At 50.2% G+C, this 16,996-nt stretch overlaps 1 protein-coding gene across 1 annotated transcript; it reads right to left on the bottom strand.

Annotated features, from left to right (window-relative positions):
• Positions 1 to 3,079: 3,079 nt before the first annotated feature.
• On the bottom strand, positions 3,080 to 13,281 carry TOMM40 (translocase of outer mitochondrial membrane 40). The gene is made up of 10 exons (XM_074930368.1): positions 13,181 to 13,281; positions 13,051 to 13,142; positions 11,850 to 11,917; positions 11,653 to 11,745; positions 11,460 to 11,561; positions 9,231 to 9,336; positions 7,761 to 7,883; positions 7,562 to 7,638; positions 7,370 to 7,472; positions 3,080 to 5,736 (listed from the first exon to the last, which is right to left on the bottom strand). Exons 1-10 carry the CDS (start codon positions 13,279 to 13,281, stop codon positions 5,597 to 5,599), a joined length of 1,005 nt encoding a protein of 334 aa, XP_074786469.1. The 3' UTR covers positions 3,080 to 5,596.
• Positions 13,282 to 16,996: the final 3,715 nt, after the last annotated feature.

Genomic DNA, 16,996 nt, shown 5'->3' with positions numbered 1-16,996 from the left:
CCTTGTCCCCAAATCGCCGCCCTTATCCCCAAATTGTCCCCAAATTGCCCCAATTGTCCCCAAATCACTCCCCTTGTCCCCAAATCGCCCCAATTGTCCCCAAGTTACCCCCTTGTCCCCAAATTGTCCCCAAATCGTCCCAAAACTGCCCCATTTTCCCCCGAAACGTGTCCCTTGTCCCCAAACTGCCCCAATTATCCCCAAATCACTCCCCTTGTCCCCAAATTGTCCCCAAATCGCCCCAATTGTCCCCAATCGCCCCCTTGTCCCCAAATTGCCCCAATTGTACCCAAATCACTCCCCTTGTCCCCAAATTGTCCCCAAATCGCCCCCCTTGTCCCCAAACTGCCCCAATTATCCCCAAATCACTCCCCTTGTCCCCAAATTGTCCCCAAATCGCCCCAATTGTCCCCAAATCGCCCCCTTGTCCCCAAATTGCCCCAATTGTCCCCAAATCACTCCCCTTGTCCCCAAATTGTCCCCAAATCGCCCCAATTGTCCCCAAATCGCCCCCCTTGTCCCCAAATTGTCCCCAAATCGTCCCAAATCCGCCCCTTTTTCCCCCGAAACGTGTCCCCTTGTCCCCAAATTGCCCCAATTGTCCCCAAATCGCCCCCCTTGTCCCCAAATTGTCCCCAAAATGTCCCCAAATTGCCCCAATTGTCCCCAAATCACCCCCTTGTCCCCAAATTGTCCCCAAAATGTCCCCAAATTGCCCCAATTGTCCCCAAATCACCCCCTTGTCCCCAAATTGTCCCAATTGTCCCCAAGTTGTCCCCAAATCGTCCCAAATCCGCCCCTTTTTTCCCCCAAATCGCCGCCCTTGTCCCCAACCCGTCCCCAAACTTGTCCCCTCACCTCCCCCACCCCCACCCCTCCCCGTGTCCCCAAAATGTCCCCAAATCCCCTCCCCCCCCCCCCCCCCAGCACACCTGTGGGGCTCGTGGGGTCCCTCCGGCTCCGCACCCGCTTTTGGGGGGCCCCTTAAAACCCCCCCGGGATGGAGGCGGGGCCCGGGGGGGGGGTGTGGGAGTGATGGGCGTGGCCATAGGGGGGTGGGGGAGGGGCAAAGGTCACCCCCTCCCCCCCTTCCCCTCCCCCCACCCCCCATCCATGAAGCACAATGAGGGGGGGGGGGGGGGCACCCCTAAAACCACCCCCCCAGCGGCACCCCGATATCGGAGGGGGGTAGGGGGGGGGTGTGGGGGGAGGGGGGGGGTCCCCTTTAATTTTTTGGCCACACCCACCCCGCCCCCCCCCCGCCCTCCCCCCACGGGCACGGCCCAGGCTGGACTTGGCACCTCGACGTGGCGGGGGAGGGGGGGGACAAGGTTCAAGGTGGGGGGTGGGGCCGCCCCGAAAATAGAAGGAAAGATGGGGGGGGGGGGGGGGGGGGCAACGGTCAGACCCCCCCCCTGTTCAAATTTTGGGGTGAGAAACCCCAAAAATGGGTCTGGAGTGGGACGGGGGAGGGGCGAAGACCGAAAAGGGAAAAGACACCCCCCCACCCCCCGCGAATGTGAGGGGGGGGTGAAGCCTTCAAAATGGGGGGGTGAACCCCAAAATTAGGGTGGGGGACCCCCAAAATGGGGGAGGGAGCAGGGGAACCCCCCCAAAATGAGTTTGAACCCAAAATACAGGGGGACACCCCTAAAATGGCGCTGAACCTCCCCCCCCCCCCCCCAAGACTTTTGAGAGGGTGAACTCGTAAAATTGGGGGGGGGTGAACCCCAAAATCAGGGGGGGGGACCCCCAAAATGGGGGAGGGAGCAGGGGAACCCCCCCAAAATGGGTTTGAACCCCGAAATACAGGGGGGACACCCGTAAAATGGCGCTGAGCCCCCCCCAAAGCTTCGGGGGGGGAATGAACTAAATTGGAGGTGAAGCCCTAAAAATGGGGGGGGGTGAACCCCAAAATTAGGGTGGGGGGACCCCCAAAATGGGGGAGGGAGCGGGAGAACCCCCCCAAAATGAGTTTGAACCCCGAAATACGGGGGGGACACCCCTAAAATGGCGCTGGACCTCCCCCCCCCCCCCCCCAAGACTTCGAGAGGGTGAACTCGTAAAATTGGGGGGGGGTGAACCCCAAAATCAGGGGGGGGGACCCCAAAAATGGGGGAGGGAGCAGGGGAACCCCCCCAAAATGGGTTTGAACCCCGAAATACAGGGGGGACACCCCTAAAATGGCGCTGAGCCCCCCCCAAAGCTTCGGGGGGGGAATGAACTAAATTGGAGGTGAAGCCCTAAAAATGGGGGGGGGTGAACCCCAAAATTAGGGTGGGGGGACCCCCAAAATGCGGGAGGGAGCGGGAGAACCCCCCCAAAATGAGTTTGAACCCCGAAATACGGGGGGGACACCCCTAAAATGGCGCTGAACCTCCCCCCCCCCCCCCCCAAGACTTTGAGAGGGTGAACTCGTAAAATTGGGGGGGGTGAACCCCAAAATCAGGGGGGGGGACCCCAAAATGGGGGAGGGAGCGGGAGAACCCCCCCAAAATGGGTTTGAACCCCGAAATACAGGGGGGACACCCCTAAAATGGTGCTGAACCTCCCCCAAAGCTTCGGGGGGGGGGGGAGCCCCCAAATCGGCTTGGAAGGGGGGGTGAACCCCTAAATAATGCCGAGACCCCCCCCAAAATCAGCTTCGGGGGGGGGGGGGGTGAACCCCTAAATTAAGGCTGAACCCCACTCGCCCCCCCCCGAACCCCAACAGGGCTCCCCCCCCCCCCCCCAACTCCATTTTGGGGGGGACTCAAACTTTCCTGACATGCCCCCCCCCCCCCCAAAAAAAATCCTGGGGGGCCCCCCGGGGTGTTTTTGGGGTGCAGCCCCCTCCTGGCTCCCCTCTGCCAACACCAGAGCCCCCCCCCGAAAAAATCCTCCCCCCCCCCCAAAATAATTTGGGTTCCCCCCCCCCCCCAAAATATCAGGGTCACCCCTATCCCTCCTGCACACCCCCCCCCTCTATTTTTTTTGGGGTGCCACATGCTTGGGGGGGGGGGGGTGTCCCTAAATTTTGGGGGGGTGTGCATGTGTGTGTGTGTGTGTCCCCCCCCAAAAAAAAAAAAAAAAACCCAAAAACGAGGCCAATTCCTTTATTAGGACGTTTCAGGCCCCGTGCCACGATGTTGGGGGGCTGCCCCCCCCCCAAAATCTGGGGGGGTGTCGTCCCCCCCCCCCCCAAATCTTGGGGGGGTTGTCAGAGCTCCGTGGTACATTTGGGGGCCCCCCCCCGCACCCCAAAATTGAGCCAGTCTCTGAGGTGTCCTCCCCGGGGGGGGGGGGGGTGTGAGGGGGGGGCAAGAAGAATTGGGGGGGCCCCTGGAATTTGGGGGGGGCCCCTGGAATTGAGGGGGGCCCTGGAATTGAGGGGGGGCCCCCCCCTTTTGCTGGGGGGGTGTGTGAGTTGAATGGAGGGAGGGGGACACCCCCTAAAGTGGGTTTTGGGGGGGCCCCTCGCCATGTTGCGGGGGGATAATGGCTGCCGGCAGCTGTGGGGTGGAGGGGGGAGGATGAGGAGGAGGAAGATGAGGGGGAGGAAGATGAGGGGGAAGACGAGGAGGAGGAAGACGAGGGGAGGAAGATGAGGCAGAGGAAGATGAGGGGGAGGAAGATGAGGGGGAGGAAGACGAGGAGGAGGAAGACGAGGGGGAGGAAGATGAGGCGGAGGAAGATGAGGGGGAGGAAGATGAGGGGGAGGAAAATGAGGGGGAGGAAGATGAGGAGGAGGAAGACGAGGAGGAGGAAGACGAGGGGGAGGAAGATGAGGGGGAAGAAGACGAGGAGGAGGAAGATGAGGGGGAGGAGGAGGACGGAGGTGATGAGGAAGAAGAGGAGGAGGAAGGCAAGAAGATGGAGGCCAAGGAGGGGGGAGGAAGAGGAGGAGGGAGGGAAGATGATGAAGGTTGGGGAGGAAAGGTGAGGAGGAGGATGAAGATGAGGACGCTGAGGAGGAAGGTGAGGAGGAGGAGGACAGAGGTGAGGGTGATGAAGGTGAGGAGGGATGGTGGGAGGAGGAAGAGGAGGAGGCTCAGTGGTGAGGCTGAAGGTGAGGGGGAGGTGTCAGCTGATGGTGAGGCCGAAGGTGAAGGGGAGGAGGAGGAGGAGGAAGATGAGGAGGTTCAGCCAATGGTGAGGCTGAGGCTGAAGAGGAGGAAGAGGATGAGGAGGTTCAGCCAACGGTGAGGCTGAAACTGAGGAGGAGGAGGAGGCTGAGGCTGAAGATGAGGAGGATGATGAGGAGGAGGAGGCTCAGCCAATGGTGAGGCCGAGGCTGAAGGTGAGGAGGAGGAAGAGGAGGAGGCTGAGGCTGAAGGCGTGGCCAAGGATGATGGTGACGAGGACGATGAGGAGGCTCAGCCAATGGCGATGCCGAGGCTGAAGATGAGGAGGAAGAGGCTGAGGCTGAAGGTGAGGAGGAAGCTGAGGAGGAGGAAGAGGAGGAGGCTGAAGATGAGGAGGAGGATGATGACGATGAGGAAGCTCAGCTGATGGTGAGGCCGAGGCTGATGATGACGATGAGGAGGAGGAGGAGGCTCAGCCGATGGCGACACCGAGGCTGAAGGTGAGGACGAGGACGATGATGAGGAGGAGGCTCAGCCAATGGCGAGGCCGAGGCTGAAAGTCAGGAGGAGGAGGACGATGATGGTGACGATGATGATGATGAGGAGGAGGCTCGGCCAACGGCGACACCGAGGCTGAAGGTCAGGAGGAGGAGGCTGATGATGACGATGATGATGATGACGATGAGGAGGATGACGATGACGATGAGGAGGAGGAGAACGATGATGATGACAACGACGACGATGATGATGAGGAGGAGGCAGCGGCTCAGGTGATGGCGAGGCCGAGGCTGAAGGCCGGGAGGAGGAGGCTGAGGATGATGATGATGATGACGATGAGAAGGAGGAGGCTGAAGGTGAGGAGGAGGAGGATGCCGATGACGATGAGGAGGAGGAGGACGATGATGATGACAACGATGATGATGATGAGGAGGAGGCAGCGGCTCAGGCGATGGCGAGGCCGAGGCTGAAGGCTGGGAGGAGGAGGAGGCCGATGACGATGAGGATGATGACAATGATGACGACGAGGAGGAGGAGGCTGAAGGTGAGGAGGAGGAGGATGCCAATGACGATGAGGAGAATGATGATGATGAGGAGGAGGAGGATGATGACGAGGAGGAGGATAACGATGACGATGAGGAGGAGGACGATGACGAGGAGGAGGAGGATGATGACGAGGAGGAGGCAGCGGCTCAGGCGATGGCGAGGCCGAGGCTGAAGGCTGGGAGGAGGAGGCTGATGATGATGAGGAGGAGGAGGACGATGACGACGATGATGATGAGGAGGAGGACGAGGAGGAGGAGGAGGCAGCGGCTCAGGCGATGGCGAGGCCGAGGCTGAAGGCTGGGAGGAGGAGGCTGATGACGATGACGAGGAGGCTGATGACGATGAGGAGGAGGAGGACGATGACGACGATGACGATGAGGAGGAGGAGGACGACGATGAGGAGGAGGAGGAGGCGGCGGCTCAGGCGATGGCGAGGCCGAGGCTGAAGGCCGGGAGGAGGAGGAGGCCGGTGCCGAGGAGGAGGAGGCTCAGCCGATGGTGAGGCCGAAGCCGCAGTGGAACTTGTCCCGGCGGTGGTTGAGGAAGGCTCCGAGCGCCAGCGTCAGCGGCAGGGGGAGGAGCTTCTTCTCCAGCACCGCCCCCACCTGCCAGGAGCTGTCCAGGGAGCCTGGGGACAGGGACGGGGACACTGGGGACACTGGGGGGCACTGGGGGGGCACTGGGGGGACACTGGGGGCATTGGGAGGGCACTGGGGGGGCACTGGGAACACTGGGGGGGCACTGGGGGGCACTGGGGGCGCACTGGGGGGCACTGGGGGGCATTGGGGGGGCACTGGGGGGCACTGGGGGGCACTGGGGGGGCACTGGGGGGGCACTGGGGGCATTGGGGGGGCACTGGGGGGCATTGGGGGGGCACTGGGGGCACTGGGGGGGCACTGGGGGGCATTGGGGGGCACTGGGGGCACTGGGGGGCATTGGGGGGGCACTGGGGGCACTGGGGGGGCACTGGGGGGCACTGGGGGACACTGGGGACACTGGGGGGCACTGGGGGCACTGGGGGGCATTGGGGGCACTGGGGGCACTGGGGGGCATTGGGGGGCATTGGGGGGACTGGGGGGCACTGGGGCACACTGGGGGGCACTGGGGGGGCACTGGGGACACACCTCCCCCCTCCCCAATTTCCACCCTTCCCCCCCATATTTTCGCCCCCCCCCCTTCCAGGGGGCTCCCTCCCCACTTTTACCCCCCACACACACTTTACCCCCCCACCATCTTTAACCCCCCCAAAAAATTCCCACACCCCCCACCCCCTTTTTTTTTTTTAATTTTTTTAAATTTATTTTTTTAATTTTTTTATTTTTAAATTTAATTTAATTTTTTTATTTTTTATTATTCTTTAATTTTTTTCAAGTTTTTAAATTTTTTTAATATTTTTTAATTTTTTTATTTTTTAAAATTTTTAAAATTTTTTAAAATTTTTTTACTTTTTTATATTTTTTAAAAATTTTTTTCCATTTTTAATTTTTTAATTTTTTAAATTTTTAAAAGTTTTTTAAAAAAAGTTTTTATTTTTTAAAAAAACTTTTTAAATTTTTTAATATTTTTTATTTTTTAACTTTTTCAATTTTTAAAATTTTTTAAAATTATTTTTTAATTTTTTAAATTTTTAATTTTTTTTTTTTAATTTTTTATTTTTTAAAAATTTTTTTAAATTTGTTTGTTTTTTACTTTTTAATTTTTTTCAATTTTTAAAATTTTTTAAAATTATTTTCTAATTTTTTAAATTTTTAAAATTTTTTTACTTTTTATTTTTATATTTTTTATTTTTTAATTTTTTTAAATTTTTTCAAATTTTTTTTAATATTTTTTATTTTTTTATTTTTTAAATTTTTTTAAATTTTTTAAATTATTTTTGAATTTTTTTAATTTATATATTTTTTTAATTTTTTAAAAAATTTTTTATTTCTTTATTTTTTAATTTTTTTCAATTTTTAAATTTTTTTAAATTATTTTTTAATTTTTTAAATTTTTAATTTTTTTTTAATTTTTTATATTTTTATTTTTCCAATTTTCAAAATTTTTTAATTTTTTTTTTAATTCCATTTTTTATATTTTTTTTAATTTTTTTTTTTGGGGGGGGGGTGCCCCTTCCCCACCCCTCCTCCCATCTTCTTCCTTTTTTAACCCCCGGCCATCCCTTCACCACCCCCAAAATTTCTCTCAAAACCCCCAAAATTGCTAGCTTAACCCCCCCAAATTTTTTTTTACCCCCCCCCGATATTTTGGGGGCCCCCCCGTACCCCGAAACAGCAGATTCCCCTTGGGCAGCTCCAGCTGGTACCCGAAGGCGACGCTCGTGTCCTGCAGGCGGGTGCTGGCCTCGAACTCCACCCCGACCTGCAACTTTTTTTTGGGGGGGGGGGACACCCAAAAATCCATCATTTACCCCCAAAAAAACATCGGGGGACCCCCCCGTACCCCATTTTCCTCACCTGCTCGTTAGCCCGATGATAATAAGTCGCGTGAGCCCCCGCCTGACCCACCGTCAGCGTCCCGATCCAGTTGGGGGCTACGACGTTAAAAATGAGGGAATTTGGGGTTTTTTTAAAATTTTTTAATCATTATTTTTAACCGGAGGGGGGGGGGGGCACCCCAAAATTGGTTTTTTTTTAAAAAATTGGGGGGTGTTACCTGTATAGCGACCGGCGAGGGAGACGACGGTTCCTTCCTCACCGGGACGTCGATGATAAACCAGTTCCCCCCCCAAAGCTAAACTGGGGGTGACGCTCTGGAGATAATGAGCCACCAAAATCCCTGAAAATGAACCCAAAAATAATCAGCAAAATTTTAGGGGAGACCCCCCCCCCACCTCCAAAAAAGGAATAATTTAAAAAAATTTAAACTTTTTTTTTTTTCCCCCGTTTTGACCACGTTTAGACGCTTTAACACAAAGAACTGGGGGGCTCAAGCCGTGGACCCCCCCCACCCCAAAATTTCTATTTTTTTTCTCCATTTTGAGGTTTTTCTCCTCATTTTAGGGGGTTCACTTGAGCCCCCCCCTCAAAAAATATCGGGGTGTCCAAGCCACAAACACCCCAAATTTATCTTTTTTTCCCCCATTTGGGGATTTTTTTACACATTTTAAGGTTCCTTGGAGCCCCCCACAAAAATATTGGGGGGCCCAAACCACCGACCCCCCCCCCAAAATTTTTTTTTTTTTCCCCCATTTTGGTTTTTTTTTCCCCATTTTGGGGTTCACATGACCCCCCCCCAAAAATATTGACAGGCCCAGGGCAGCAAACTCCCCAAAATTTAGTGTTTTCCCCCCAAAATTTGAGATTTTTTTTCCCCATTTTGGGGTTCCCTTGCCCCCCCCCCAAAAAAAATTTGGGGTGTCCAATCCACAGACACCCCCAAATTTTTATTTTTTAACCCATTTTTCATTTTTTTTCCCCATTTTGGGGTTCCTTTGCCCCCCCCCAAAAAAATTTGGGGTTTCCAATCCACAGACACCCCCAAATTTTTATTTTTTAACCCATTTTTCTTTTTTTTTTCCCCATTTTGGGGTTCCCTTGCCCCCCCCAAAAAAATTTGGGGTGTCCAATCCACAGACACCCCCAAATTTTTATTTTTTAACCCATTTTTCATTTTTTTTCCCCATTTTGGGGTTCCCTTGCCCCCCAAAAAAATTGGGGTTTCCAATCCACAGACACCCCCAAATTTTTATTTTTTAACCCATTTTTCATTTTTTTTCCCCATTTTGGGGTTCCCTTGCCCCCCCCAAAAAAAATTTGGCGTATCCAATCCACAAACACCCCCAAATTTTTATTTTTTTTTAACCCATTTTTGTTTTTTTTTTCCCCATTTTGAGCTTTTTTACCTCAAAAATATGGGGGTGCCCAAACCCCAAAATTTCCCTTTTTTCCCCCATTTTGTGTTTTTCCCCCATTTCAGGGTTCCCTTGACCCCCCCCAAAATTCCAGGGTGCTCCCCCCCCCCCCCCCAAATAAAAATAAATTTCATGTTTCCCCTCACCCTCACCCCTCAATTTTTTTATTTTTTCTTTCCCAATTTCCCCTTTTTTTTCCCCCAATTTTTTTTTTTTTTTTTTTTTGGGGGGGGCCCCCCCTATTTTTTTTTTTTTTTTTTGGGGGTGCTCACCTGACCCCACCAGGATATCGGGGTTCCCCAGGGTGACGGCGGCCGTGAAATCCCCCCCCCGGTACTCCCCGTCCACCTGCCAGTTCACAAACTTCGCCTGTTGCGTCTGCGCGGGGGGGGGCAAAAAAAATTGGGGTGAAAAACAACGATTTTGGGGTCCCCCCCTTCAGGTTTTTAACCCAAAACCCCCCCCAATTTTTTATTTTTTTTTTTTTTAGGGATCCCCCTAAACCGGCCCTTTTTACAAATTTTTTTTTTTTAAATCCCCCAGTTTTGGGGGTGTCCCCCCTTTTTTTTTTTTTTTTTTTTAATTTTCCCCATTTTTCCCTTTTTTTTACTTTTTTTTTGTGGTTTTTTAAATCCCTTTTTTTTGCAGAATCGCCCCGTTTTTTAAGGAATCTCCCCCTTTTTTTTTTAATCTCCCTATTTTGGGGGGGTCCCCCCCTTTTTCTTTTTTTTTTAATTTTCCCCATTTTTCCCTTTTTTTTACTTTTTTTTTTTTTGTTTTTTAAATCCCTTTTTTTTTTGCAGAATCGCCCGTTTTTTAAGGAATCTCCCCCTTTTTTTTTTAATCTCCCTATTTCAGGGGGGTCCCCCCCTTTTTTTAGGGTCCCCCCCCTTTTTTTTTTTTTAAATTTTCCCCATTTTTCCCTTTTTTTTACTTTTTTGTGTGTTTTTTTAAATCCCTTTTTTTTTGCAGAATCACCCATTTTTTAAGAAATCTCTTTTTTTTTAATCTCCCTATTTCAGGGGGGTCCCCCCCTTTTTTTTTAGGGTCCCCCCCTTTTTTTTTTTCTTTTAAATTTCCCCATTTTCCCCTTTTTTATTTTTTCCCATTTTTTTTCTTTAAGTCCTCTTTTTTTAATATTTTTTTAATCCCTTTTTTTTTGAAAATTGCCCATTTTTTAGGGAATCTCCCCCTTTTTTTTTAATCTCCCTATTTCGGGGGGTCCCCCCTTTTTTTTAGGGTCCCCCCTTTTTTTTTTCTCTTTTAAATTTCCCCATTTTTCCCTTTTTTTTTTTAAATCCTCTTTTTTTTATTATTATTTTTTTTAATCCCTTTTTTTCTGAAAATCACCCATTTTTAAGGGATCCCTTTTTTTCGGGGTTCCCTGTTATTTTTTATCCCCAAATTTTTTTTGGGGGGGGTCTCCCCTTTTTTTGGGGGTCCCCCCCCGTTTTTTCAACTCCCTTTTTTTACCGTATTTCCCTTTTTTTCTGAATTTTTTTTTTTTTTAAATCCCATTTTTTTGCACAATCGCCCATTTTTTAAGGGCTCCCCCTTTTTTTGGGGGGGTTTCCCATTTTTCACCCCCTTTTTACGCCCCCCCCCTCCAGTTTTTTAAACAAAATCCCTCATTTTTAACACTTCCCCCCCAATTTTTGCAGCCCCCAAACCCCTCATTTTTAAACCCTTTTTTGGTGTATTTCCCCCTTTTTTCACCAATTTCCCCCTTTTTTCACCAATTTCCCCCTTTTTTCACCAATTTCCCCCTTTTTCACCCCTTTTTTTAGGGGGGGGCCCAATCCCTCTTCCCCTTTCCCAAACCAACCCCCTTTTATTTATTTTTTTTCCTTTGCCCTATTCCCCCTTTTTTCACCAATTTCCCCCTTTTTTCACCAATTTCCCCCTTTTTTCACCAATTTCCCCCTTTTTTCACCAATTTCCCCATTTTTCACCCCTTTTTTTAGGGGGGGGGCCCAATCCCTCTTCCCCCTTTCCCAAACCAACCCCCCTTTTATTTTTTTTTTTTCCTTTGCCCTATCCCCCTTTTTTTACCAATTTCCCCCTTTTTTTACCAATTTCCCCCTTTTTTCACCAATTTCCCTCTTTTTTCACCAATTTCCCCCTTTTTCACCCCTTTTTTTAGGGGGGGGGCCCCAATCCCTCTTCCCCCTTTCCCAAACCAACCCCCTTTTATTTTTTTTTTTCCTTTGCCCTATTCCCCCTTTTTTCACCAATTTCCCCCTTTTTTCACCAATTTCCCCCTTTTTTCACCAATTTCCCCTTTTTTTACCAATTTCCCCCTTTTTCACCCCTTTTTTTAGGGGGGGGGGCACCAATCCCTCTTCCCCCTTCCTCCTCCCTTTCCCAAACCAACCCCCTTTCTTTCCTTTTTCTTTTTTTAATTTTCTCTTTTTTTTGTTTTTTTTTTCACCCCTCCTTTTTTACCGAAATCCCTCATTCTAAACTCATTTTTTCCGCGGGGGGGGCACCCCAAAAATTACCTGAAAAGCCACTTTGGAGCGAAGCCTCGCCGTCAGCTGATGGATGACCTGAGCGTTGAGGCTCCCGCTGTTGTCCATATCCCCCACCAACACTGGAAAAGCCTGAAATTTTTTTAATTTTTTTTTTTTTTTGGGGGCCCCCCCCTCAAAAAAAAAATAATTTAGGGGACCCCCCCGATCCCCCCCAACTCACCTCGGTGGGGCTGAGCTGTTTGGTGCCCACGTAGGTGGCCCCGAAGTGATAGTTGGACTCGCCCAAAGTGCTGAGGGCGACGGTGTGGTTTACCTGGGGGGGGGGCCAGAAGGATTTTAGGGTTCAGGGGGGTCACCCCAATATTTTAACCACATGCCCGCCCCCCCCCAAAAAAAAAAAAAAAAAAAAAACCTCACCTGGAAGTGGTTGCTCAACCCTTTGTTCACCGTCAGCTTGACGCCTTCCATTTGCACCGGGAAGAGTTCTGGGGGGGGGGGGGACACCCCCAAATTTAAAAAAAAAAAATAAATTTAAAAAAAAAAAATAAAAAATTAAAAAAAAAAATAAAAAAAAAAGGGGGGGGCAGAAATGTGGGTTTTGGGGTGCGGAGGAATATTTGGGGGGGGGGGGGGTGTCTCCTGAAGGGATTTGGGGTGCGCAGAGGGGATGTGGGGGGGCCCCCACCAGGATTTGGGGGGCACTGGGGGGGGATTGGGGGGCACTGGGGGGGTTTTGGGGTGCACAGAAGGGATTGGGGGGGGCCACGGGGATGAGGGGGGGGCCCCATCAGGATTTGGGGGGCACTGGGGGGGTCCCCAAAGGGATATTGGGGTGCACTGAGGGGATTTGGGGGGGCCACGGGGATGGGGGGGGGCCCCATCAGGATTTGGGGGGGATCTGGGGTCCCAAAGAAACTTTGGGGTGCACAGAGGGAATGGGGGGGGGGGGCTGATGAGGATGGGGGGGGGCATGGGGGTGTGGGGGGCTCCCACCAGGATTTGGGGGCACTGGGGGGGGAACTGGGGGGCACTGGGGGGGTTTTGGGGTGCACAGAGTGAATGGGGGGGGGGCCATGGGGGTTTGGGGGGCACTGGGGGGGGATTGGGGGTCCCAGGGGGGTTTTGGGGTGCACAAAGGGATTGGGGGGGGCCACGGGGATGAGGGGGGGTCCATCAGGATTTGGGGGGCACTGGGGGGGTCCCCAAAGGGATTTGGGGTGCACTGAAGGGATTGGGGGGGGCCATGGGGATGAGGGGGGGCCCCATCAGGATTTGGGGGGGATCTGGGGGTCCCAGAGAAACTTTGGGGTGCACAGAGGGAACGGGGGGGGGGGCTGGATGAGGATGGGGGGGGGGCATGGGGGTGTGGGGGGCCCCCACCAGGATTTGGGGGGCAGTGGGGGGGGAACTGGGGGGCACTGGGGGGGTTTTGGGGTGCACAGAGTGAATGGGGGGGGGGCATGGGGATGGGGGGCACTGGGGGGGGATTGGGGGTCCCAGGGGGGGTTTTTGGGGTGCACAGAGAGGATGGGGGGGGCCCCACGGGGGTGTGTTTGATTTTGGGGGTGTCCGTGTGTGTCCCCCCCCGAAAAAAAAAAAAAAAAAAAAAAGACCTCACCCTTGCAGCGGCGGTGACACTCCTCGAAGGCCCCGGGGTTGGGCAGAGGGTCCCCCCCGGCTTCAGTTTGGGGGTGCGGCGAGGGGGGGGCGCTTCCCACCCCCCCTCCTACCCCCCCCCCCAAATCCACTCACGGGGGGGGGGCCCCCCAAACCCGGGGGGAACCGGTAACAGAGGGGGGGGCGCCGTGGGGGGGGGCGGGGGGGACCCGGCGGCCAAGACGTTGCCCATAATAAAACCGGGGGAGACGGGGGGGGGGGGGGGGCTGTGAAAAAAAAAAAAGGGGGGGGCAAGTCAGACACCCCCACTTTTAAATTAAATTGGGGGGGGCCCCCAAAATCCCCCCCCCCCACGCCCACAACCGACTTTTATTCGCCCCCCCCAGCCCCACAATTTTTTGGGGGGGCCCCATCCTGCCCCCCCGGCCCCATATTTTTTTTGGGGGGGGGGCCCCATCCTGCCCCCCTTCCCCCCCCCCTCCAATAATTTTTTGGGGGGCTCCAATCCTGCCCCCCCCCCCCCCCCCACTCACGCGGCGGCGGCCGGAGAGCGCGGAGCGCGGCTTGCGGAAAAGCTCCGCCCACTTCGCTCCCATTGGCCACAGCCGCGCTCGCTCCGCCACTCACCGCCCGATAACCGCTTCCGATTGGTTAAACCCCACACCGTAAACCCGCCTTCCGCTCCGTCTCCTTCCGGTCCAACCTCTTCCGGGAAAAGACGCTACAGCGGGAAACACCGCCCCTTCTCCACATTCCGCGTGTTGATTGGTGGATTCTCAACGTAGCCCCGCCCACCCGTCGCTCCCATTGGGCGACGCCGCGACAAGGTCGGCGGGACCATAGAGGACGCGAAGGACGCGCGGGCTGGAGCGGCCGACCTGGGCGCCGCCATTTTGTGGAGGAGGAGGAGGAGGAGGAGCGGCGCCATGGCAACGGCGGCGGGAGGGGGAAAGGCGGGAAAATGGGGGCCGCGGCCTACAGGGCCCGTTTAAATTTATTTTTTTTAATTTTTCTGCTTTATATTTCTGATTTTATCGTATTTCGGGTTTACTTTGGGTTATTTCGGGTTTATTCTGATTTCTGATTTATTTCTGGTTTTTTATTTCGTGGGTTTTGATTTTTCTTTTTTTTTTTTTTTAATTTCCTTTTTAGATTTTTTTAAAATTTCATTTTTTTAATTATTTCTGTTTTTTCTTTCTGGGTTTTATTTTCTTTCTGGGTTTTTTCTCTTTTTTTAATTTCTGGTTTATATTTTTGCGGGTTTTATTTTTTTTTAATTTATTTTATATTTCTGTTGGGATTTTTCTTTTATTTATAATTTTTTTACTTTATTTTCTTTTTTTTTAAATTTCTGTTTACATTTCTGAATTATTTTTATTTCTGATTTATATTTCTTGAGGTTTTTTTAATTTTAAAAAAATTTCTTGTTTAATTTGCTTATTTCTGGTTTATATTTGGGGTTTTTTTGTTTTTTTATTATTATTTAATTTTTTATTATTATTTTATTTAATTTATTATTTTATTATTTCTCGTTTATATTTCTGGGTTTTTTTATTTCTGGTTTATATTTCTGGGGTTTTAATTTTTTAAAAAATATCTGCTTTACATTTTTGTTGGGTTTTATTTCTGTTTTATATTTCTGTTAGTTTTTAATTTCTGTTTTTTATTTCTTTTTATTTTAAATCCTGTTCTATTTTTTTTTTAAATTTCTGTTTTATATTTCTGTTATTTTTTAATTTCTTTTTTATGTTTCTGTTATTTTTAAAATTTCTGTTTTATATTTCTGTTATTTTTTAATTTCTTTTTTATATTTCTGTTATTTTTAAAATTTCTGTTTTATATTTCTGTTAGTTTTTAATTTGTTTTATATTTCTGTTATTTTTTTAATTTCTGTTTTATATTTCTGTTATTTTTAAAATTTCTGTTTTATATTTCTGTTATTTTTTTAATTTCTGTTTTTTATTTCTTTTTATTTTAAATCCTGTTCTATTTTTTTTTTAATTTCTGTTTTATATTTCTGTTATTTTTTAATTTCTTTTTTATGTTTCTGTTATTTTTAAAATTTCTGTTTTATATTTCTGTTATTTTTTTAATTTCTGTTTTATATTTCTTTTTATTTTAAATCCTGTTCTATTTTTTTAAAAAATTTCTGTTTTATATTTCTGTTATTTTTAAAATTTCTTTTTTATATTTCTGTTATTTTTTAATTTCTTTTTTATATTTCTGTTATTTTTTTAATTTCTGTTTTATATTTCTTTTTTTTTTAAATCCTGTTCTATTTTTTTTTTCTAATTTCTGTTTTATATTTCTGTCGGGTTTTTTTTTATTTGCGTTTTATATTTTTGTTCTCTTTTAACTTTCGATTTCTGTCGTTTTGCGGGTTTATTTTTAAAAATTCTGTTTCTATTTCTGTTTCATTTTTATTTCTTTTTTTTTATTTCCGGTTTTTATTCATCCGGCTTATTTTTATTTCTGATTTTATTTCCGGTTCACTCATATTTCAGGTTTATTTTTAATCCTTTTTATCCTTAAATCACCATTTTTAAAATAAAAAAAAAAAAAATTAACGCCGAGGGGGGATAATTAATGCCGCTGCTAATTACACAAAATTTAGGCTCGAGTTTCCGCGTTAATTAAGCTTAATTAAGATTAAACCCCAAGGGACACCGCAAAAGCCTGGGGGGGCCCCTCATTTGCTCCTCATTTGCATACGGCTTCTATAGGCAAATGACCCCGTGGAGGGGGTGGGGGGTTGACCCCGTCGTGTGGGTGGGGCCGAGAGGGGCGGGAGGCGGGGGGGGGGGGAGCACCCACCAATGGGTGCTCGAGCGCCCCCCCGGGCCACAAGATGGCGCCAGAGCACTGTGGGTAGAGGGGACCCCGCCCCCGCTCTCCACCCATCGACCACTCTGGGAGCAGCGGCATGAATAAATTATGTCGTGTTTGGGGGCGGGGACACGGGGAGCCGTTGGGGGGGGGGGGCACTGAGCCGTGGGGGCCACCAAGCCATGGAGAACGTTGGCCAATGGGGAACGTTGGCCATGGAGACCGTTGGCCAATGGAGGCCACCAGGTCATGGAGAACGTTGGCCAATGGAGACCGTTGGCCAATGGAGACTGTTGGCCAATGGAGACTGTTGGCCAATGGAGGCCACCAGGCCATGGAGAACGTTGGCCAATGGAGAACGTTGGCCATGGAGAACATTGGCCAATGGAGACTGTTGGCCAATGGAGACTGTTGGCCAATGGAAGTCACCAGGCCATGGAGAACGTTGGCCAATGGAGAACGTTGGCCAATGGAGAACGTTGGCCATGGAGACCGTTGGCCAATGGAGGCCACCAGGTCATGGAGAATGTTGGCCCATGGAGAACGTTGGCCCATGGAGAACGTTGGCCAATGGAGAACGTTGGACATGGAGACCGTTGGCCAATGGAGGCCACCAGGTCATGGAGAATGTTGGCCCATGGAGAACGTTGGCCCATGGAGAACGTTGGCCAATGGAGAACGTTGGACATGGAGACCGTTGGCCAATGGAGGCCACCAGGTCATGGAGAACGTTGGCCAATGGAGACCGTTGGCCAATGGAGACTGTTGGCCAATGGAGACTGTTGGCCAATGGAGGCCACCAGGCCATGGAGAACGTTGGCCAATGGAGACTGTTGGCCAATGGAGACTGTTGGCCAATGGAGACTGTTGGCCAATGGAGGCCACCAGGTCATGGAGAACGTTGGCCAATGGAAGTCACCAGGCCATGGAGAACGTTGGCCAATGGAGAACGTTGGCCATGGAGAACGTTGGCCAATGGAGAACGTTGGCCAATGGAGGCCACCAGGTCATGGAGAACGTTGGCCATGGAGAACGTTGGCCAATGGGGAACGTTGGCCAATGGAGAACGTTGGCCATGGAGACCGTTGGCCAATGGAGGCCACCAGGTCATGGAGAACGTT

Source organism: Athene noctua, chromosome 33, assembly GCF_965140245.1.
Source record: "Athene noctua chromosome 33, bAthNoc1.hap1.1, whole genome shotgun sequence".
Taxonomy (NCBI): Eukaryota; Metazoa; Chordata; class Aves; order Strigiformes; family Strigidae; genus Athene; species Athene noctua.
The sequence above is the reverse complement of the archived record's forward strand: the minus strand, read 5'-3'. Positions and strand labels throughout refer to the sequence as shown.